The sequence below is a fragment of the Daktulosphaira vitifoliae genome, unplaced genomic scaffold, assembly GCF_025091365.1.
Source record: "Daktulosphaira vitifoliae isolate Bord-2020 unplaced genomic scaffold, ASM2509136v1 Scaffold_5, whole genome shotgun sequence".
Classification (NCBI taxonomy): Eukaryota; Metazoa; Arthropoda; class Insecta; order Hemiptera; family Phylloxeridae; genus Daktulosphaira; species Daktulosphaira vitifoliae.
In genome coordinates, this window is record NW_026099576.1 from 30,737,518 (window position 1) to 30,763,001 (window position 25,484).

A 25,484-nucleotide genomic window follows, 5' to 3' on the forward strand; every position below is an offset into this window, starting at 1 on the left:
CTTTTTACCAGTCTGTTTAAACATTTAAACTGAATTTTTTATGTATTTTTTATCAACACAGCGTTTTTGACCAATCTCTAGTACTACAATGAAACAAATTTTATTTTAAAACAACTGATTGAAAACAAAATTCGACAAAATATAATAGGATATTATATATTTTATTAATATTTTGTCTATCATTTTAACATTTTTAGCATTTTTATCGATTATAATTAGTTAAAAAAAATGATAATTATCAAAGTATATGACTAAAAAATTACTATTTAAAAGTTTTAGAAACTTCTAGAGATCGAATAAAGTAAATTCGTAAAAATGAAAGTTATTAATTAATAACTTTGCATTGCATAATTTATGGCCTTAAGGCAATAAGTTTAATCTTCATTTTATTATTTTGTTGGTTTATCTTGCCTTAACGCAGAACCCTTTAGGCAAATAAACCGTAGTACTCATCTGTTTGTTATTAAATTTCAAGAAACTTAATTTAAAAGCCAATCGATTAAATTATTTGAGTTATTCATACTGCTTGTTGTGTATTAATTGAAAACATGAAATTGGATTTAAACCGGAATCGAAATTCTTAAAAAATAAAAATAAGTTCTTTTAAAAAATTCCATCTCTAAAACTATGAGCATATGTCATCACACTACTCGTCATATAATCCTAGTACAAAGACCGAATGTAATGCTATTAAATCCATTATCGTTTTAATCGTTTTGGAATACCGTATTTTTTTCATTTATTGTTTTGACACTTTCAAATAAATGTGACTATTCAATTTTTATTTAGCGTTAATAAAATAATTAAACAAAACTTTCACGAAAAAAGATCATTTTATATAACGGAATATCAAATATTAGTCTAATTTCATAAAAATACTTCATTAACCATAAAGATTGGTTAAAGACTAATCAACATTTGTGTTTGCTCTGTCTTCTCTTAAAAAACGCAGCTAGATTTGTATGAGCGCCTTAACTGTCTAATAAAACGTTCTCGAAAATAAAACCAATAATGAATAAAAACACCGTAGCAGGCGATAATTCAACGGTGCTGCACGTGTAAAAAATAGGCCACTTTAGTTTTCTAGAACATTTCGAACATAATGTAAAAATAATCATACGGACCGTCATCACGAAAATATGAAAAACCAATGAAGACCTTCGAGGTGTGGCCACGAAAGCAGTCAAAACGCCCAGATGCCGTAGGTCAACCAGCTCGGCGTTTGTGGTGGTGGTGTGGTGACCACGCAGTGTAATAATAATACAATTTAAAATTACAGTCAGCAACATGTGTGACGTTATTATCTCATAATGCCTGTGAACACGAAATGCTAATAGGCGGTGACATTTACGGCGACTCGAAATTAGCTGCAAGTAGAAAGAAAACCGAGTAAAAAACTGTACGTAGAAATCCGTACGCACTTATCGATTTTGTTGAACCGACTCGGTATTTTTATTTAGAATAATTCAAATACCAATTTTCGATGATGGTTGCGATATTTTACATTACAGTTGCAATTTTATTAATAACAATATGCGGTGTATGTGTTCAAATAACAAATTACTACATTTTAAATAATATTCAGTTTCGCAAAAAAACGGAAATGTAATCTTTCATAGAGTGTATGCTAAGCGGTTTAGCTTTAATTAACTCAATACAAAAATTACACTCTCACTCCAACATGGGCGTAGATCAAAAAATTTGCCTGTAGTAACTGTAGTCCCGTACCCTGTTGTTGGTATTGGATAATAGACCTGACGGAAAACTCATCAGCCACGTTGTTTTACCTCCACCCTCACTCTACCCGAAAATTCCATTCGTTTGGGGAGCCTGAGGCCACCACAGTCTCCATGTGAACTACGCTAATGCCCTTCGTTGAAATGACGCGTCACTTGATTTACTGATTACGCGTATTCTGTAAATTTACTTGATTTTTTATTTATGTTATTAAATACGACAGAGAGTATAAAATAACTTCTTCTGCAGTAAATTTATTTTAATAGCCCTGGTATTAAAAATCAAATGATCTTTCTTTAAATTTTATAAATTGCGTTTTTTAGTGACATTAATTAATTAATTCAATACGTGTTTTAATAAACTGGTCGTTGGAAAATCATTTTTCTTATTAATAGATTACATTAAAATAAATGATTTTTTATAGTCGGTATCTCGTGTTATATTAGTTAAAACCTAATGAAATCGTGGTCAACAGTGTACGAGGTTTGGATTTGTATACGGATGACACGAGGACCACAATAGTGCACTCGAAAACTCATTTTAATTGTCTTGTTGTTAGCGTCACATGCCATTTCAATACACGTTGTGGAAATTATCAAGTAAACAAACATGCTTAGGTTGATTCAAATTATTTTCAGCTATATGAATAGAGTTCACACAGAATTGTATGGAATTCGAGATTTATTTTGTCGGGCCACATGTAAACGCCTAATTCATTGACATAATCGAGATATGAAAACAAAACCGATTCTTCTACTTATTTAATGTAAACAAGTTTCGGTCAAGATCTGAACAGGATAGTTTATACGCAGATAAAAACATGGTCCTTCGAATGCGACATAATTTTGTTTATAATAATATCTGTCCGAAATTTATTTAAATCACTGGAACTACCCCAATGGAAACAATCTGAGTAATTGAGTTTTGGTTAGCGCACGCCGCGTTGGTGACCGCTAATGTTGATTATTTACTTTAACTGTAAATAAAAAAAATACCTACTTTTTAAAATAACAATGGGACGTCGCATGCGGTGTGAGATTATCAAATGTAACTACACGTTTGCATAAATAGTCCCAATGGTACAATATTGTTATGTAATTTATACGTTTATACAAATAAAATGAAATCCATATCGTTGTAAAAGCAAAATAGACCGACTGAGTCTTAAAAATCGTCTTTCTATTAAGGAAAACAGAGATCATAAATTTTATCAAAAAAAGGAGGTTAAAATATTTATTTGTAGTAATTAATTTGAATGTATAAAAATAATGTTTATTTTTTGTTTATCTGATACACGGAATCACATTTGAGAAAGGGTAGGTATTACACTGTGCTCGCGGTGGCAAATTTTCGATGCATTGCAAGAGACAATTTTTTATAGAGTAACGTGTACAGTTATTGGTAGAGGTGTGTCTTAATTTTAAAATTAATTTTTTTTAAAATAATTAGGCAGATTATTCATTTTATATTTTTCCCAAAAATTAAATATTTAATTGACTTTGAAAGGCACTAAATACGTTTTTAAAAGTGTGTCAATTAAAATTGGACAATAATCTAAATAACATTTGTAGTTCTTATGGAAAAATAAAGACGCCAATAACTATTTTTTGATCATTTTGTAAAATACCAATAATTTAAAAATAAGTATCAAACCTATATAGGCGCTAAATAGCTCTGTAAGTACAATTACATGTGAAACCTAATTTTAAAAGTTTCTCAATTTTTCAAAATCGTATTTAGGAGCAAATTATTTCGACAAGTTTCTTTTTTCACAAATCGTCTTTGTGAACAGTTTCTATTATTCAAAAAAATTTAACTGTCTAATTTTTTCTTTAAAACTATATAACCAAATAGGAATACTCCATCATGAAATATTAGTTTGCAGTATAACTCTATACTACGCAATAAACTTTAAATTATCTATTGAAATAACAAAAGTACCTGTATTTGATTACACAGTATGGTTTGGTTATGTTATGAGGAGAGAAGAATCGGAAGCTGTAAGTACAGTTATAGAAATGAATGTTGAAGAAAGAAGAGGTAATTGAATGCCATGTGAAGACGGCTGATGTGAGCGTAGATGATGTGGGGGGAGATCGTGTCAAGTGGATGTTTAGGAAAAGGGTGGCCGATTCCAAGTAGTTGGGATTAAGGCGAGGAAAAAGAAGAAGACCTGTATTTAATGATATAACTTTTCTTTATTATGGCTTAAGTCCCTTAATTTAGTAGGCACCTAGTCTTATTATATCTCACAATGCTTGTTAAATGTTCACATTAAAATTTCTCTAAAATATTTTGAGTTTTAAAAATATAATGATCAAATTGTTTTAGATCACAGCCTCCTCTTGCGATAATAGAAACATTATTCCCAAAATACGTATCCGAGATTTTATACTAGTTTTTGTTGTTTTTTGGGTTAAATATTTTTTAGTTTTAAATTAATATATTTAATTTTAAACAATATTATGAGCCACGAGTGATCAATTTTATTATATAAATAACTTACAAGATAAATAAAATTCAATTTTTACTTCTTTTGCTTTTAAATTATACCCTAGGTTTCTTTTTTTAACCAGAAGTATTATTTACCTTATGAATTTCAAATATTCATTACTCTTATTCTATATAAATGGTAATTTTTCTTAAAAGTGTTTTAAGTTATCTTTTAAACATTACAGTCAATGATTTTCATAACAATATTTTACATAGCTGAAGTCAAATCCAATAGCTCAAATATAATTAGCTTACTTACAACACATTCGGCTAAGGTAAAATATTTATTTTGGCGGTGGTTTCGGGATACATTTCAAGGGCTTTCATGAACTATTCATTTTATGAATTATTAATATGAGAAATACGGCTGAAGGGAGTATTAATTTCGAGCCTCTCATTGTGGGTTAATATTAAAAAGAATCTTTCTCAATACATTGCACTAAATAGTTAAGTACGTAGTTAGGTCATCAAGTTTTGTATGAACGAGGCCTTTTCATCAATCGTGTAACATTATATGTGATAATGTAATTTTAATCCACGAAAAATATTAATTTTATAAATTTTAATAAATTTCAAATATTGAGTATTGGGGTTTTGATTAAACGTATTCTTGGAGTAATTTTAATATTTATAATAATTTTTCAGGGATTTTTTTTTCGTCTAACTGAATTACTGACAGTTTTCGACTAACAGACAAAATGTAATTATTAATGTAATTTGAATAGCAATATTATATTATGTCTGTTAAAATAACTTTTAGGAATGTTAACAATTGTTTACAACTTTTAATTGCAAGACTATAATTTTATATATAAAATATTTTACCATGTAATCATTTTGTCAATTTTTGGTGTAATAATAAACGTTGATGTGTTTATTATTACTATAAGCCAACATGATATTTCAAATATAATTAATAAACTTGTTAAGGTTTTAATGTCGCCTGTGGGGATAGAATAATTTTAAGTTTTGCTTAATCTAATAAAAAATTACACAACAGTGGTGTTTACCGTGGAATCATTTTTTCACGTAATAAATTTCTACAAAAAAACCTGAAAGTCTTGTAATATTTATAATATTAAATATTATAATAATATTGAACCTTCAATGTCTTATAATATAATAAGGCTAATTTTAATTTTGAAACAATGCACGTTGAAGACTTAAATAAATACAAACTAATAATTTATATTTATTTTTACTTATTGTAACCAAATTATAAAAATTTGCATGATAAAATCAGGGGAGGAAAGATCCCTCAGAACACAAATATTTATATGGTAAAAATGTAGTTTTTTTCTTGTGAAAAGCAAAGTGAAAACGTTTCCTTTATACACCCCCTACCAGAATTACGACACGGAGATAAAATACATAATCAACATTATTTTCAAAGTTATAATTTCCTGAACACAAAGCTGACAAGTATAATTGAAAAAAAAATTATCTTTCATTATTTTTTTAATCGTTGGTGTTATTTCTATTACGCCAAGAGAATTCATAAAATATGTTATAAATTAAAGTTTCAAGTTACTACTTTAAAAGTAATATAAATAATATGCATGAGTAAAACTTCTTTATGGGGAAATATATTATTTATGTGAACCAATTTAAAGAAATTATTCTGAAGATGATCATTTGAAAAATTAAAAATTATTTCAATTCATTCGAATGTTTTTTGACGAGTTAAAATAATTTCATTTTATTTTAATATTTTTTTCTATCATAAAAAAAAGGTTTTTATTATTCGTACTACTCAGAAAGTAACCTTGATAAATTACTTAACAATTTACACTCCGAAGCTTATAATTACACCTATATTTTTTAGAATTTCTTCAATAGTATTGGATAGTGAGACAAATTGATTATAGTGACAAAGGAAAACATATGACGGATAAAGAAGAAAAACGATAATTGTCGTCCATTTTTTCCATTTAGATTTTATGGTTTGATTCGATTAGCAGTGGTATAAAGTAATGCAATCCATTTGATGAAAACATTTTTCATCTTGCTAATATTAAAACGTCAATTTTTGTTTCATTATTAAACAGATAGGAATTTATAAATTTGTTTTTGCTCTCTTGAAAATTTTACAGAAATAGACTGTTACCGTTTTCCCTTCTATCCTTCATATTAGTAAAATATAAAACATCATATAAATTATATAAATTTATATGATGTTTAATTAAGTTTTATATAAATTTATCTTGAATCAAATAAATTAAAAAACGATATTCAATAAAAGTATTATTTGATAATAATTAATTAACTAGGAATACATTTTATCATCGTTTTAGATTATGTTTCATTCATCTAACATTTAATCATCGATTATAATAATAACTTATTCATTAAAATATTTTTAATATTTATTAATGTTCTAATTGTATAGCAGTAATAGTTTTATAATAATGAGTAATATATTAATTATATATTATACTAATTTTATTATGATTTTAAATGGAAATAATTTCATAAATACGATATTAAATAATTTTTCATTGAATTAATGCGAATTTCGATTATAATTTGATATTTTCAAAAGTGTACTTTTGCCTTTTTGTTTATTAATATAAGATTTGGCTTTACGCAAATATCCTCGACTGATTTTAACGCATAAAGTAAAAATAAAATACGATGGTGTGCTTACAAAATTTTGAAATTGCTAAAAAAGGCCTAAATTATATTCACACATTTCCCTAATGGGGTATAGTTTTTATTATAAAATAAAATATTTTACTGATTTATGACGTTGTATAAAAGTAACGCCATTAAAGTGTAACTTAAATGTTATACTTTTTTAAACATAGTTATTCAATTTTACTTTAAACGCCGTACTATATAAATGAAAACAAGAATAAATCACCCTGAGTCATGCACGTGTTTTAAATTTACTCTTTTATAAATTATTTAATTCTACCGAGTCAAAAGTAATTTTGAAAAAGAAAACAATAATATTGAATATTTTTGTTACGCTTCCGTTTATTTAAAAATAAAATATTGGAAATTAGGAATATCTGTATCTTTATCCACTTTAAGTATTTTCTTGGTTGTTTGAGCGAGTGTAACATTTACGAAATTTATTTTAGTTACCCGAAGATAATTTTTTACTCTAGTCTTCAAATTAAAAAAATACTCACATATACTATCATTTTAAACGGACCGTTTAAACTCTCGGTATAATTACTCGAGAGGGGACTAGGGACTTTTGTCACGCTCCGCCTGGTCCAGCACACGCAGTGGGAGAAAAAGAGATCTACTAACGTTGCGGTGATAAGATCTACGGGGAGTAAACGAACGGCTAGATCTCTAGACGTCAGTACGTCTTTTCCTCTTGTTTCTGCTAGTTCGAATAGTCGACTGTTTAATTGGTATATTTTGTGATTGTGGTGTTTGGAGAACTTTAGTGGAGACAATTTTTTTAATTGAATTATTATCAGTCAAAATCAACTGTTGATATGGAAGAAAGTCTAGTGAAACCGGGTCCGTCCGGAAAACCGGTGGTAACGATTACGGCTAGTGCGGCAGCAAGTGTGACGGCGGCAGCCAAAGCGGCAATGAACAAAGCTCTAAAAGACAACGCACAAATAAACGACGCCGTCAGCAAAGTCTTGCAAGGATATGACTGGACATTAGTTCCGGTAGCAGCTAAGTAAGTTTTCCATTTAAGTGTTTCTAAGTGACTCGTTCAAAGACATTTTTATAATAATAATGCACTAACTAACTAAGTAAAAAGAATTATGGATAAACTTTGTGTGACAACAAAAAATATAGCGCAAGCTATCTCTTAATTGTCAATATTAACCGTAAATAAATTACACTGCAATAAAAAAACTCTGTGCGCGTTTTACGAGATTATTCAATTTTGTACGATTTAAAGTTTCCAGTTAAAACATGATCGCGTTCCAGTTTTGACAATAATATTTTAAATTGAAAACAACTGCCATGCAATTTACTTATTGATTCTGTTCGTTAATAAACAATAACATTGAAAATTAAACCGTATTTGTTTGCCAACGTGAAAAATTACCCCTTTAAATACAAATTTGATTTCTACATAAATTCCTAACACGGTTAGTAGACATAATTTCTTTCCTATTATTAACCCGAAATTAGTTACTTACGCGTTAAGGTTATAACTCTTTTGAATGAATTTCACAGATACGGTAAAACGTTTTCTTACTTTGATAAATAATTTTTGTTATTAAGTTCATCAATAGATATTTTTTGTATTCAGTTATTTTGAAGTATTGGCCGATATAACTTATGAGATGAGAAAATGATTTTCAAAATGACTATATAGATTAATTATTACTCGAGAAGAAAGTAGCCGTAATATTCTGCTTGACACAAGTATAGATTTATATCACTCTAATCTGGACCCTGTCCGATTTTCTGTTGATTGTTACTGAAAAACCATTTTTTTTTTTTTAATTTTTCGATTTATGTGTTTATTTCAACACTCCCCGGGGATTTATAAATGACATCTCCCATCAATAGTCATTACTATCTGTATGTCTATTCGTATATTATCACAAGTTCTTGAAGTACACATCGAAAAATTATTACTGAATACCTCATGATGTAGGTATATATTAACCTAACATTCACTAAGCTTTAATTCAGAACAAATTAAATCGCTCAACATTAAACAAGTAATAACTTGTTAACTAACCGCAAATGTTTTTTAAATTAAACTAAGAAGTTGCATGTAATTAGTTGAGGATTTTGTAGTTATTAAACGCCCAAAAACATTAAAATATTTTTTCAAACATAACGTGTTTCAAATAAAACAAATTTAAATATAATTTTTCTGATTAGGTTCATTAATGAAAGTGATATAAAAAATATTCATCAAGATTTTGAGCTTCCATATAACTTATTGACTTTTCTTTCAATAAAAAATGCATATTGCATACCGTACTGCGAGTACTCTAGCGTAGTAATTCAAAATATATCGTACTAATAAATGGCACGAGTTAGTCATTTCTGTTATTGAAAAACAATATTATTTATTACTATTACGCATTCATTCATTTATAGATACAGCAATATGCTTTTACCTTAAAAAGAAACTGTGTATTTTTACCTTAAAAAGACATGTATAAACAAGTAACTCAAAATTGACAAATTTCGAGTTACTACACTAGAGTACAATATATCTTAGCGATTAACTGAATACAGAATTTAGTTTATGATTAACTTATTTCCCTATGCACTTTGATTTTTCACTCTAATATCCTATTTATTTAATATCTTATTTATTTATTCATTTAATACTTTTCCATCAGCCATCCTATAGCTAGCGCTGTTATTGGTTTATTGAACTTTAAGCTTATTTTGGATTTTTCTCCCGTTAATTTATTGTAAAGTATATTAAAATTTAAAAATTCAACTAAACTTGGTAAAATGTATTTAAAAACAAAGTTCGATTTATCTTTTAATAAATACTCATTAATAGTGGTATAGTATTCAGCGGAACAAAATAATGCTAACTCGCTTGCAACATTAGCGGTGTATTTTTTCTTATTATGTTTATGTTCATTTTACCGGAAGATAAGAAACGACCGGAAGTTGCTAACTAAGATACCAGCTGCGTATATTCAAAGCCCAATGCGATATAGGCCATTATATCTCTTCTTGCATTTGAATAAAATACGACATTTTCGTATGTTATGAACATTTAAAAAAATAGATTCAGCATATAACTTCTGATAGCGGTCTTTGTGAACGACGCCCACGAAATTCCAAACACAAAATATCTAAATCGAATAGTAAAAGAAAAAAACTGTAAAATATTTGTTAATTTTATCTGTTGCCTTGTGTCGCGTCATGAGGATCAATATTTCAAACGCACAAGACTCAGCTAATTTTTGTTTAGACATTACACTTATGAACCAATCGTAAATGATCCAATAATCGCATTGTATAGAACGGATTTTCATTAAGAATAACGTGCAGGACTTTTTTTGAAAAATTTTCATGGGCAACTACTTTTTAAACCGAGTCGATTTATAAGACGAAGAATTCACTTTAGATGTATTGAATTATGTTGTTTATTGTGATATTCTGTTAATATCAACTACATAATTTAGTATTACCCATCGAAAACAGTGTTAATTATTCGGTTTTAATTGAGATTTAATTTAATTGATAATCAAAGTCCAATGTCTTATGTTTTGCCAAATTTCACTATCCATTAATATTGTTTGAACATTGTTCTCAATCTTGTAGAAAAATGACATTTTATTTAATGCCAATTTTCGGACACATTTCGAAAATGATCAACAATTTAGTAGAACTTGATAGAACCTGAGACGTTGTATAGAATCGACTCTATTAACATACTAAAGTAGCATAGTATTTCTGAAAATACTTATTTCTTTCCTAGGAATACATTTACATTTTTCATTAACTCCTGTTACTTAATGTAAATTATACTTTTATTGATTCCTTAGAATTTATTAATAAGTTACAATAATAATTTTTCTTTTCAATATATTTATAATTTATTTTCACCATTTATAGATAAGTAGATAATGAAAGACACGATTTTCAATAAATAGATTATTTGTTTACATTTATGAAATAATTATGTGATCAATAAATAATTTCGATTAACAATTTTTACAAATATCTTATATTTTTAAATATATAAAATGTATAATTAAACCATAAATTCAGGGCAAACGGACGCAATAAGCCGTAGAAAAAATTAATTAGACTTTGAGGGATTATTATATATAAAATTAGTATTAATTCAATAGTATTCGCCATAATCGATGGACAATTAATCATCATTACGCATTCCGATAATATAGTAGAACTTTAATCTAAGACGAGTTTAATTAGTAGAAAGTGCTTACGTATAATAATCGTTCATTCTGGTTAAGCCAGGGCAGTTTATTGACCCTTCCAAGAGCTTTTCTCTGAAGTTTTAATTAATATTTGTATTATTCAATTATAGGAATTTTCGATTCTTATTATACTTGTTGTTTAAAATTGGAAAAGCATAACTTGAATATTTCTTTTTAGCGACGACACGCATTTAGAAGTACTTGCGCTCATTCTTGGGAATTTTACAGTTTATGAACATTATGTTTTTGAAATCACTGAAGTGTCTAATTTCGTGTATATGATCAACACGTCATTAGCAAAACGTCTACACAAATTAATTAAGGACATTTACATTCGTCGATTTAACTACGACTGGGAAATATGTGCGTTTTGGATGTATACCAAAATTCTTAGAGACTCATAAATCATTCGGGGTAAGATCATATCGGGGTCGTAGGTTTGACAAGATCGTTTTAGTATAACCTGTAGGTTGTGTATACTATTTTGAAACAACAATTTAAAAATAAGAAATGCCATAAAACAATTTTTATGACGCGAGAAATATTAATAAACTACAAAATTTCCATATTAACTCGTTCAACTTAGAAAACAAATATTTTATTTTTAAGAAAATACGAATGTGTTAAAACATAACTATTTAAGAAAATAGTTTTACTAGAAATATATTGAACAAATTTTTCATAAAAATTCACAAATTTCATTTTTTAAAAATAATTATAAAATAAATAGCACAGTGGGGTCGTGGCATAGTGGAGACATTGCATAGTAGGGTCCAGTATAGATTTAATCTGACAGTGATTAAAATCACTATCATAAGAAACGCTTCGATGCAAATCTGTAGATAGTGTTTAATTTTAAAAAATTGATGGATAATTGCAAAAGCAACATCAACTTCTATTAAAATAAAATACAAAACCCATAATTATCATACAAAAATAGTATATTTTTCAATATGGTAGCCATTTGCGTATAGAAGATAGATCGTCGGGACAAATTTTTTTTTTTCATTTTGTAGTACATAAAATAAGCTTTAATTTTATATATGTTTAAAGGACGCAGTATTTCCGGAACATTTTCAAAAATTAAGTTGAAAAAGTTATTTTTTGTAAAAAAGTTACTATTTTAAATCCTCCCAGTGAGCAGAATAAGTGTTAGATTTTCAAAAAAAATTATATCAAATGAAAGGGAAATATCTAAGGTTTCAATACAAAAAAATATTATTTTTATTTGTTCATTTTTGAAAAAGTTATGGCAGTTTTAAGTACAAAAAACATCCCGATAAAATGTAATTTTTATCGCAAACATTACATTTTTTTTTAAATTTTCGACAGCCATTTGCACATAGAAGATAAGATGTCGGGACAAATTTTTTTTTTTCATTTGATAGTATATAACATAACCTTTGATTTGATATATGTTTAAAGGACGCAGTATTTCCGGAACATTTTCAAAAGTTCAGTTGAAAAAGATCTATGTTTTTTACAATATTTTAAGTTTTGAACGCCCCCTATATAAGGGGAAATTGTCCAATTTTAATAAAAAGTATGTCAAATGAAAGATGTACTTATAATGTATTTAGAAAAAAAAAATTTGTGCTGATATATACATTTTTCAAAAAGTTATAGCATTTTTAAGTTGAAAATTTAAAATCGAAAATCGAAAATTTTAACACAAAAATAGTGTTTTTTTAACTACGGCAGCCGTTTAAATGTAGAAAAAAAAGTGTCGGGACAAATTTTTTTTTTTCATTTTGTAGTACATAAAATAAGCTTTAATTTGATATATGTTTAAAGGACGCAGTCTTTCCGGAACATTTTCAAAAATTAAGTTGAAAAAATTAATTTTTGTAAAAAAGTTGCCATTTTAAATCCCCCCCAATGAGCAGGTTAAGTGATAGATTTTCAAAAAAATGATATCAAATGAAAGGTAAATATCTAAGGTTTTAGTATAAAAAAAAATTATGTTGATTTGTTGATTTTTCAAAAAGTTATGGAAGTTTTAAGAAAAAAAAGTGAAAAAATTTCGAAAATTAGCGATTTTTAAATTTGTAATTTTTTTGGATATTTCCCCCATTTGCGGGGAACGAGGGAATTTTTTTCAATTTTTAAGGGTAATGTCTTCAACTAGATACGATTTGTGATCTTTTGACGTATTTTTGAAAGAAATCGGTCCAGTGAGAGCTGAGAAAAAGTGGCAACAGACATAAAAAAAAAAAAAAACACATCATAGTAAAATTAATACCTTCTCCGCTTCGCATCGAAGCTAAAATAACTTTCATTCCTGAGCAAGGAAAATATTAAGGGGGTAAGGATATTTATTCCAAAGAACGAAAATAATTACTAAGTGAAGTTATTATTTTCATTGAAGTGAATAATGAAACATTTTCTTAAAAATACACTCTCTACAGCTAATTAGTTATAAAAGGATATCTAGTACTTAAGATCTAGGTTCCTAATTGTTTTTGAGGGGTTGGTTTTTTTATAATTATCAAACACATTTGACAATTTTTCGAACAAAAAGTTTAATAGGATTAATATATTCGTTAAGAAGTTAAAAAGCGCAACTCAATCGGGACTCAGCTTAATACAACCAGTACACATTGAATTTGACAGTGATTAACGTTATTAGCATAAAACTCTTCAATGTGATTGTTTATAAATAATGACTAGAAAAATTAAAAGATTCTAAAGAAAAATTCACAAATATTGACTTCGCCATCCATTACATAAAAATGAAAAGTTTTCTTAAATCAGGATTATCTATCTTAATCAGGATATTTTATTTTTTAATTTTAAAGTAAATTATTTAAGCTTTAATTTGGCTTAGGTTTAAAAGACGCAGACGTCACGGAACATTATTAACATTTGAATAAAAAAAAATGTGTGTACGTATGTTGTTGAGTTATAATAGTTCGTGTGCTAGACTGTTTATAAGATTTTTATAAAACACACAATAAAAAATATATAATTGTCTTTCACTGATAAAAATTTCATTGAAATTTGTGTATTTTAAAAAATTATAGCTAAGTAAAAATTTCTTGTAAAAACAGAAAATTTCCATTGATAAAAAATTGTCAGAACATTTTTCTTTTAGTCTTATAGTACATAGAAAATATTTTATGTTATTTAGTTTTCAATAATGTAAACGTTCCATTGCTATTAAAAACACTCCATAGTCGATCATTTTTACTGAAATATATATGATATTTTGACTAATTAGCTGATAAATTGTAGAAATTATGTCTTGAATAGTTTTTATTTTTTCATTATATTAGCTTTAATTTAACATGCGTTTTAAGAATGCAGGTTTTATGGAACATTATCAAAAATTGAAAATAATATTTTGACATAATGTTTAAGCTTCTCAGTACTTTGGTTAATATTTGGATTTAAAAAAAAATGTTTAGTTATCAAGGTCAATATTTAAAATATTATCAACTGACAATTTCGTTATGATCCATTAGATTTCAACATAAAGTGAAAACCAAGTATATCATTATCAACTATTTTGTAATTTTTTGTGACATTTCCCTTTTTTGTGAAAATCGAGAGAAATTTTTCTAAACTATGGCGCTAAAAGATTCAACTAGATGTGATTTTTGAAGTATCATTTTACTTTCACAGCACTTGTCGTATTTTAATGGTACACACAAAAAATACATGACATAATAAAAAAAATACATTCTCAACTATGCATCGAAGTTACATAAATTAAATATATCCATAAATATATTTATATTAATAATATTTAATGCTAAATTATATTGAAAACTATTTCAAATTACTCTACTCTATTACTCATAATTTTTGTTTTTAGGCCACCTTCCGAAAAGAAGAATTCCCATGTAAAAAGGCCCATGAATGCATTTATGGTGTGGGCTCAAGCTGCCCGTCGCAAACTTGCCGATCAGTATCCTCAACTTCACAACGCCGAGCTCAGTAAAACGCTTGGACAACTTTGGAGGTAAGATCTTGTATTTTATTTAGTATCGACATAAGTATAATAATTAACGCTTAGTAGGGGAAATTCCCCATTAGCTATAACTTGATACATTTATCATTTTGTTAAAAATTTTTTATTAATTATTATCTTTTTAGATTACGTATTAAGTAAATTTTTTATCATTTGCCACTAATTAGAAAAAATAAAATATTTTAAAATAGTCATTGTTAGTCTATTCCTTAGCAACAATTCTGATGGATCGATATCAATTGTAGGAGTTATTGAGTAACAATTATTACAATATTTAGAGAGGATATGGAGCGAGGGTTGGGTATTTGTGTTCATAACTAAATAATGGTGAAAGTATGATTCCGTTGATTGACTTACGAAAAAATTTTTTATTATAATTTTTTCTATAGTAATTGTAAAATATCTAGTTACGAATTCAAATTGTAAATAATAATTAAAGTAATTATTTGTAATTTAAAAAGGGGAAGATGTATTTTTATAATTGATTCATTGATTTTGGTTACAGATAACCGAAAAAACCAACCGCCACCATAACTACACTAAAAAAACCACCCGCTACGATAACTATAATGAAAAAAACAACCTTAGTTGTATCATCAATTTTATTGTTAATATACAAGCAAAACAATTTTTTTGTTGGTTAAACAAACATTTTTTTTAGTAAAATAAAAAATGTATAATGCAAACAAATATTTAGTTCCATTAACAAAAATATGATTGATTTAAAAATAAAAATATTGTTGATTATATATTTTTTTCAATGGATCCATTAAAATTAGAGGGTTAGGATGGCGTTGTTGTAAAGACAACTTAAACAGATCTGTGAGGAGATGATATAATTTTTAGAGTCTGTTTTTATTACTTAAGCCAAATTACTCAGAAAAGTTCAGAATTTAGTTAAAAAAAACATTTTCGGGAGAATGAAGTACTGAGGCACTGTTGTTATATGCTCGATGGCTTAGCATCCCGGTGATCAAAAATTTGAAAGTAAAATTGTAGAAGGAGGCATCAATATTTTACATCATGATATTGCCTTTAAGGATAGTATTAATAAATATTTCTTATTTAAAATATGTAGTATTAATATGTTCTCATTATTATTATTTATTTCCTTGTGTTTTAAATATCTTACAATAGTATGAAGAAATAAGTATTTTCATAGGTATATGAAATAATAATAATTTTAAAGAAAAAAATGCATAAAATATTATAATTTTTCATTACGATCTTGTGTTTTAAATAGGTATTAATTTTGAAGTCTCGTATTTATTTGAATGGTAAAATAAAATATATTTATAGTTCCTAATCAGTCATCTTAATCACTAATACTTTGACTTAAACAAATTTTCAACGTAAACACATTTTTACAGGGTGTTTAGTAAGTAAAGAAATGGTTCAATTCTTACAAACAATGAGAACAATAGAAATACGTTTCCTTAATTATTGAATACCTGTAGAAACACCATTCGTATTTCTACAAAGATAGAAATAAATAATATCTATTTGTTGTTCTTTTAGCAATGTTAGTATGATAATTACTGATTATAATCAATAAATAATTATTATTTTGATTGAAAAACACATCAAAGCAATTACAAATATTTTTGAAGCGCAAAGTTTCTATGAAAAAATGAAATAAATCACTTATGTTAATCATTAGATTATCATTAAAAAGAATCGGTGGAAATTGGGCACCTACCTAGTAATAGTTTTTAGAAAGTACTTTGAACATTAATAAATATTTTGAAAAAATCTGCTGATAGTTGTTATTTAAATTTTTTATATCATTAAGTTTTTCTTAAAACAAAAATTTCCATTAGTTTATTTTCCAGACTTAACGATTTATAAATGCACACGTTAATGTTTTTTTTTATTCAGACGCTCATTTCGTTATTATTTTATTTTTATTTCTTGTGTAGTTTCTGCGGTACATTTAATACAAAGATCATTTTAGATAAAATCAGTGATCAGTTTATAATTCAGCACAAAATATTATACACACGTGGACGTATACTGCTGACCAACGTGGAACGTAATTTTTAAAATATCCCCTTAAGAATTGATCGCCTAATGTTAGCAGTTTCGGTTTGCGTCGTGACTTACTATATAAGCTGGTATTTTTATAAACATTATAAAACATTTCTTTTTCTATACATCATTTTATTACGAATTAATGCCCTAAATGTTTACTATGTGCACAGGGTAGACTACTGTTTTCAGGTGTATTCAGTTGTCTCTTTAGCGTGTTGGATAATTGCCACAAATAAATCTTTTCGCCATACGATTCGTGTAATGAAACATTAGAGGACCCGTTTTTGGCACACGTTTTTCCGGAACTTATGTTGTATTAGACATATACAAATCGTTATATTTAATTGCACTGTTTGCGATTTGAAAAATACGTACTTTTGTCGTCAATTATATATAAATAAAAGAAGTAAACATGTATCGTCTGCCAGTAGATACAATTTTTTTTAGTAAGCGTTGAGAGAAAAAAACTAGCTTTGAATAACTATTGTCATGCTTCAGTAATATCCAATATAACTATAAATATTATATATAATAATGAGTACTTTTAAGGTCATTCCTTTGGGACTGAAAAAATTAAGTTAAATATATATATATTTTTTTTATAAATATTTGTATAAATTAAACTGTTGTGGAAGTATTATTATACAAAACAAATAGACGTTATAAGTAAAAATAATTAAACCCATTATTTGCAACATGGTAAGCCACTCGGGTAGAAATTAATTTATCATCGCTAATCCCTCTGAAATAAACACCCATAGTTTATGTATTCAATTCTCGGCATTAATTATATATTTTTTTACCCTCATATATTTGTTTTTTCTTATATTATATTTATAGCATCTTCCTTTGCGTTATTTATATCAAAAATTAAGTACAAATTTAAATAGCTGCTGTATACACACACACATTTCTTTCAACGATACGTCAAAAGATCACAAATTGTATCTAGTTGAAGGAATTGCCCTTAAAAATTGAAAAAAGATCTCTCGTTATCTGTAAATGTGGGAAATCTCCAAAAAAATTACAATTTATAAAATTGGTAAATTTTGACATTTTTTTAAATTTAAAACTGTCATAAATTTAAAAAAAATGAATTATATTATTTATATATATAGTATATTAAAAGAAACGAAGCTGCCCTTTCACAAAAAAAAAATGCTATCAATGGCTTATTCTAAATTGAGGTAACAAAATACAGAGTGATTACTTTAAAGCCACTCGATTTATTATTATATTTAAAATCTTTTTAAGGGTGTCAACTTATTTTTTTTAAACGGTACCTAAGTATTTTACCTGATTATGAAATTAAAAATTATCTAATTAAGAAATGACTGGTTGATGACAACTTTTTACCCGATATTTCGGAAGTTATAACTATTTCAAAATAAGGAATGGAGGTGAAGTGTAAATTATGTTATTTTTATCATTATGCATTACTCTGTCCCGCTGTTCCTTCACTTTTTATTTTAAAATGTCAACTTCTAAAGTTTGATTTCTAAAATTGTTTTCGATCAGTATTTTTTTAATTAAATAATTTTTTTTTTTATATAAACTATAGTTAGATATGTATGTTGCTATTAAAAAAAACAAAGTCTTATGTAATGTATATTTAATGAATTAAAAGAAACTTAATAATTAATAAATCAAAAAATATATAAAATTAAAAATTACCGAAAATAATTTTCCGAATATAATTATTATTTTAAGAGAAATCAAGTGGTCAAGACTAAAAGAATCATTCTGTATACAACAACTTTATAAATTATTATAATTTTTTCATAAAAATCATAATAATAAATTTTTAAATATCAATTTAATACTAAAATTAATTATTATAATAAGTATTTATTCATGTATCGTACTTTTGAATCATAAAATAATGTAATCAGGATATAATTAAGGAATAGGAGTTTATATTGTTTTTGAAATAACTCAATAATTCTTTCTCTGAGTTAAATATTATTTACGGATTTATTTCGAAGCATTTTTTTATATTTTGTTTGTTTTTTTTTTTTGGTTCGTTTGACAGTGTTTCGAATTACTGTCTGATATTATTTACACTTGTCCCAACTATGCGCAACGTTGCCGTGACCCCACTGTACTGGGTTTTTTATTATGATATTAATAACATAGAAAAGTGCAACATAATCTTCAGTGATGATTCCTAATGGCATAGACTTGAGTGTGTAAATATATTAAGAGTGCAGGGGAAAAGTGTGCTATTCCATTTGGGAAATTTTTCATGAAAGCAAAAACTAAGTTATAAATTTCTATCCTTTTAGTAGTAAAACAATAAAAGACGCTCTAATATTAGCAAAATGAAAACATTTCTCACTACTTTCATTACTTAATGCTACTGCTAATGGGATATTAAATCAAACCATAAAATAAAAAAATAAATAAAAAATAGACTACTACCATTTTCCCTAGTACTCTTCATTTAAAAAAAAAATTAGTTTATCATTTAATCATAACAATTTATACTTTTTTAAATATATCAAATGGGCTAAATAATATATTAATTTTTTAATTTAGTATAAAATCAGGATTTTTCGCTTTATTAATTGTTTTAATATATTGAGGTTGGATATTGTGTTATACGATAGCAAATTTCAACCCTATAGTGTTCATACTTCCGTCTAATGATGTAGCCGAGTAAGCATTTCTGTCTGAAGTTATTTTTTTTTTAACTCAGCTCTTCAACTTAGCAATGGACCGTAAATATTATTATTTAAATGGGAAAGGTCGTACTCTAGAGTGCGAGACACTCCCGCGCTTAATTACTGTACAACTCTCTCAAATACACGTACATATTCATATGTACACACAAAATGATATGACATGATATGAGGAGTGTCATAGATTATACGTATAAACCACCAAAGCACCGGGAAACATCTGGGATAAATCGGACGTACGTTTAATTGTCCGTTCATTTTTAACCCCTAATATTATGTTAACCCTTTGGGTGTATATAAATGTGAAAATTAGTGTAATAATATACCTACCCCTCCCGGAATTCAACAACAGCCAACAGGTGTTTAAAACATGGTAATAGTTTACAAAAAGAACTATGCATTGTGATAAATAAATAAAACACCAATAATAAAAAATTGCAATTTCGTATAAATTCTTATACATATGGAAGTAAAACATTAATGGACATATGTTTGATTTTTATTAGTAATTTAACTAATGTTTTAAAACCGTACGATTTCCTCTTCAATTGTGTTCACACTAAACACCAGCAGTACTAGATAGACAGTATAAAATATTTTTTTAATAATATCCCTCGTATGGACCCTGTAGATTGAAAAAAGCCACACATTATCTATTAAGAAAACAATATATTTTTAAAGTTAATATTAAGTCTTCCACTATTTTTCAAAAATAATGAAAAAGCCAGCAAAATATTTTGAACAATTTTGATACGAATATGTCAAAGTACAATAAATAAATCGAATAATGCAAAAAAATTTATTAATAGAGGCATTTTTATGAACAATAAAGTTAGTTGAACCAAAAAACAAGTATAATTTCTTGCTTATTTAGGGAAAAAATAATTGTGAGTGATAGTTTCCAACTGCAGTTGTACGAGTTTTATGGTATTGTTCTTGAATTTTAAAATGAGTGTTTACCTTAGAGTTTTAACTCTTTCAAAAAAAAAAAAAAGTTATATATTTAATTTATTTATAATGGAAAAGAAAATATATTTAGAAGAAGAAGAATCCATAAGATTATTAAAATAAATTTCAATTGTAGAATAGTTGTAGATTTAGATTATTGTAGATTTAGTTTTATTTTAGCTCTAAGTAGGTATACTATAGAAATTACCCAATTCAATATATTAAATTAATTTTACAACATGAATTTAATTGTAATTAAACTAAGCTTCAATAATTTTTTGTATGTATAATAAAAATTTTAAAAGCTAACAAATCTTGAATTAGCTTTTAAAATGTTTTTGATAATCGTCCCCAGAAAAAAATTTCTAATTTTTTTAGAACTCGGCAATATATGTCTACTTCTATGCAAATTCTATACAGTGCACTTTATTTTATATAAGAAAAAAAATCATCATTCATTTCCAAATTGAAATTTTAAAACTTTTAATATAACTAATTATTTTTTTAGCTTAAACTACACAACTAATATTTAATGATAATAAAACACTAACTTGCGATTGAATTTATTTTAGATTACTTAGCGAAAATGACAAAAAGCCATTTATAGAAGAGGCTGATAGGCTTCGGGTCATTCACAAAAAAAGGTACCCTGATTATAAGTATCAGCCTCGCAGGCGCAAAGTACCGAAAAACGTGAATAAATCTCAGGATAAATGCCAACTAGACAAAAATGATCAATGTGAACAACAATACAACCAACGTACAAAGCTTAGCCATAACACCAGGTAAAATGGAAAATTAATTTTTATGTTAAAAACTTTAAAACATACAACTCGAAAATTTTTACCATTATTAGCATACCGATACTGATCATTTTATTATAAGAAAATTTACTTATTGTTATCTTATTAGAAGGGCTGTGAATTATGTGTATTTATAAGTTTTATTTGAACTACTTTGAAGGATACCAAATTTATGCAACTTTATTGTAGGATTATATATTAACGCAGAAATATTTTTTTGTTTTAGGGAGAATTAATCCTCTAATCCCCCTCAAACTATAAAATCGTAAAAAACAGATTAATAAGTTTTCAAATCAATTAATACAAATATTCACTAGCTGATGATGTGTTCGAATTAACTTAGTAAAATGTATAAATATAGATAATTCGCAGCCTTATTGATTAGAATATTTTGTTTAAAAACATTTTTATTTTTAATTCTATTCCAAAATTATATTGAATTCTTTATCAAGTTTAATAAGTTAATAAGTTAATTGTTATTATTATTATTATTATTATTATTAATATTTCTATGATTAGTGTTTAAGTTTATATAAGTAGTTATACTAGTTACTTATACTATATTTAAATGTTGAGGTTCATAATCCTAATAATATGTCTTTACTATAGAATCCAGATTTAAATTTTAAATGTACTCTTTTAGCAACAGTAGCCGAATCATTAAACAAGAAATAATTAACTCTAGCTCACCATCAATAAGTAACAGTTCTTCTAGTTCTCCATCTGGACCGTTGACTCCACCCACTACTCCTAATTATTACCCGGCCAAACCTCTAAGAAACAGTTATTGTGACACTCCGTATAACACTTATTGTAAGCAATCATTTTCTTAGATGAAAATAAAATAAAATTTTTTTTGTAAAATTAATTAATTTTACTATATTTTTTTATAGCCGAGGCTGCTATAGATTATAGTTTAGATTTCGGTAGAATGGATGATCTACCAGCTGTCGAAGCTATAGGTGCCGACATGGTAGATAACTCAGAACTGGATCAATACCTGAGACAGTATCCGTCCACATCGTCTGGAGTATGGCCGGACCAAGAACAATTTTATCACCACAACAGGTACCATGAACTTCAACCGAACAGTAATGGTAATGTTGTCGGAAAGTCAAACTTTCCGGCATGCCAGCCCACATTTCAACCACTAAATTATCAATACATGGTTAATAATTATAATTAAATGATTTTTATTTCATAAATTCAATAAAATATATTTATGAATTTTATCACTATTAAAAATAAAACAAAATAACACTTTGGTACACCAATTTTTGCTATTCAATATAATACACTATATGTAACAGTACCTAAATGGTTACTCTTGACTGATATGCAAGGACTAATTTGTTTAAAAGAACACTATATAATTATTGTTAAGAAATAGAAAGTATTTTTTTTATATTTAAGGTACTATTTATGTTATTTTAATAATTAAAAATTTTTATTGTGTAATGTTTATTAATTAAAATGTTTGTAAACTAATTCATGTAATATTCTCGTTTGCCATACTATTTCTACACTAGAATGTGTTTTGAGTTTATTTAATATGTAAATTAAAACGATATTTTACTAAGATATTAGCGTCAACTGTAGACTTTATTATTTTGTGTTTATATTAAACCAACACCGCCAGCCGAGTTCACACGATCTAACTGCTTTAATAATCTTAAGCTCCAATAACCGTTCACCTACGCACCGCATATTATTGAGATAAGCAAATACCTTTGATGGTAAGAGAATCGCCAAAGCTACTATTGGAGCACACTAGTTGTGGGAAGCAAATTCTTTAAATAATATGATGTTATCAATGAAGTTATTTTCACGGACGGTGCATTATTGAATTTTTCATTCATTGATTTACTTTGACAATCTATAATTGGCGTGAGAATTTTATTTTACTTTTTGATAATAAACTATATGATAAGAAAATGTTTTAATTTTTTTTATATTTATTTGATAACTTATTTTGTTGTAAGAGATTGCAATTCAAATTTTAATACATCAAAAGAGCCTTTCATTGCTTATAAAACAACGTACCTGAATGATTTGAAAATATTCTTAAAAACTTTGGCTACACTTTCAAGTAATATGTTATTTTGCGAATAAATTAGTAAAATACTTTGACATATAAATAAATTTTTATTTTTCAAAAATTATAAAATACTCAGTTATTTATAAAAAGTATTTAATTATAATTTAATTTAAATAAAAATCTATATTAAACCAGGGTTGTTACGTTTTAAACATATAATGCTTAAATATGTTTAAAATTAACAAATTGTGATTTATACAATAACGATATTTGTTAATATTTAATGTAATTTCAAAATTTATATTAGTCTTATAGAACAATTTAAACTGTTTAATTATGGTTTAACTGTAATTTTTTTTATATGTTTTTTTATCAACCCTATATAAAACTCGATATTTTTATCATATTTTATCGTAAGAATTTGAACATTTTTTTTATTATCAAAGAACATTCGATGTCCGTAATGAAATATTTTATTAACCATTTTTGTAATACACGGCTAATATAAAGTAACTAATGTATGTATTATATTTCTATGGCAATTACCGTTCAATTAGTATAATAAACGAAATTTTTGAATTATTAAATTTGAAATTTTCAAAATATGTTTTATTAAATAAGTGTTGTTAATTATTTAGATTTAAATTGTAACTTTTATGCACATTTATTTTTAAATTATTTATGTTCATCGTAAACTGTAATGTGAATCATTTATATTTAATAATTGATTTTTTTAAATATTATTTCATTATGTACTCGATTTTTAAATGGAAAATACTGGAAAGATAAACAAAGCTGTGTTTATTCGGAGCCAAATTTTACTTCGAAAATTTCTGTGGACGAAATATGATTTTAAAATCAATATTTCATTCAAAGAAACCTTTAAAAGTATATTGAAAAATCATACTTGTACATTAAATTCTTCATATTTATCTTCGTTAAAAATTGTCTGTCGAGAACCGTCCGTGTAAATAATGTTTCTGCTTGTAATACTGCATTTATCATTAAACAACATAAAATTACTTTGTTCCAATCGAGCATTGGTGTATGTATAACGTAGTACCTTATATATTATGTATGACGGTATGGTATATTTTTATCGTGTGGAATTGAAAACCTAAACTTTTGTTTTATTTGAAAAGTTTTTAATATTCAGATATACACGCAAATCAGTTTAAATAGCAATTCGTTTCTAAAATAGGCGATTTTTTAACCTTTATCCATCAAAGACCTAGTGTAAGATTAACTTTGCTAAATAACTATTAGTTTAACTCGACTGAATTATTCTAGTTGCAAGTTTGTATTAGATTATCATTGCGGCGCTTCGGTTGTATTTAAATTAAGTACCATGAGTTCTTATCCCCAACTACTTTGAAGTGGAATCTATAAACTGCTAAAATGTATCTGTGGAAAATGTATTTTACATTGAATCATCTAACAAGCACAGACACGAATTCATCAAGCGAAAAATAATCTTAATTCGAAAATGAATTTGAGTGAATTTGTAATGTTGAATTGATTTATTCTCATTAGAGATACCAAAAAGATAATTATAAAATGTACCTCTAGGCATATCCCTGTAATTCATGAAATCAGCATAATAAAAATTTAACTAAAACACAGATACTTTTGGTTAAGGGACGATTTGTTCGGTTGTTCAGGTTAGTCCTTTGGGTGTCCTCGGAGAATATTTTGTACGCCACCGGAGCATTACACAGCATACCAACAAAATTTACGAGCAACATAATTTGATTTAAAATGTGCGATGGTTTGTTTCTAGACTTGTATATGTATGTTTTTGCATCGTTATTTATCGTGATAAGCCCCAAGGAAATAGAGCTCACGCTTCAAGTACTCCATTTTTACACAACTTTTGTTACACACGTGTGGATTGAGACAAGTTAAAATGCAAATGTTTCAAGCTTA

General features: G+C 26.6%; 1 protein-coding gene across 1 annotated transcript; it reads left to right on the forward strand.

Moving 5' to 3' along the window:
- Positions 1-7,293: 7,293 nt before the first annotated feature.
- On the forward strand, positions 7,294-23,727 carry LOC126907294 (transcription factor Sox-9-B-like). The gene is made up of 5 exons (XM_050688463.1): positions 7,294-7,879; positions 14,902-15,048; positions 21,290-21,502; positions 22,164-22,333; positions 22,414-23,727. The coding sequence occupies exons 1-5, from the start codon at positions 7,686-7,688 to the stop codon at positions 22,704-22,706; spliced, it is 1,017 nt and encodes a 338-aa protein (XP_050544420.1). The 5' UTR covers positions 7,294-7,685; the 3' UTR covers positions 22,707-23,727.
- Positions 23,728-25,484: the final 1,757 nt, after the last annotated feature.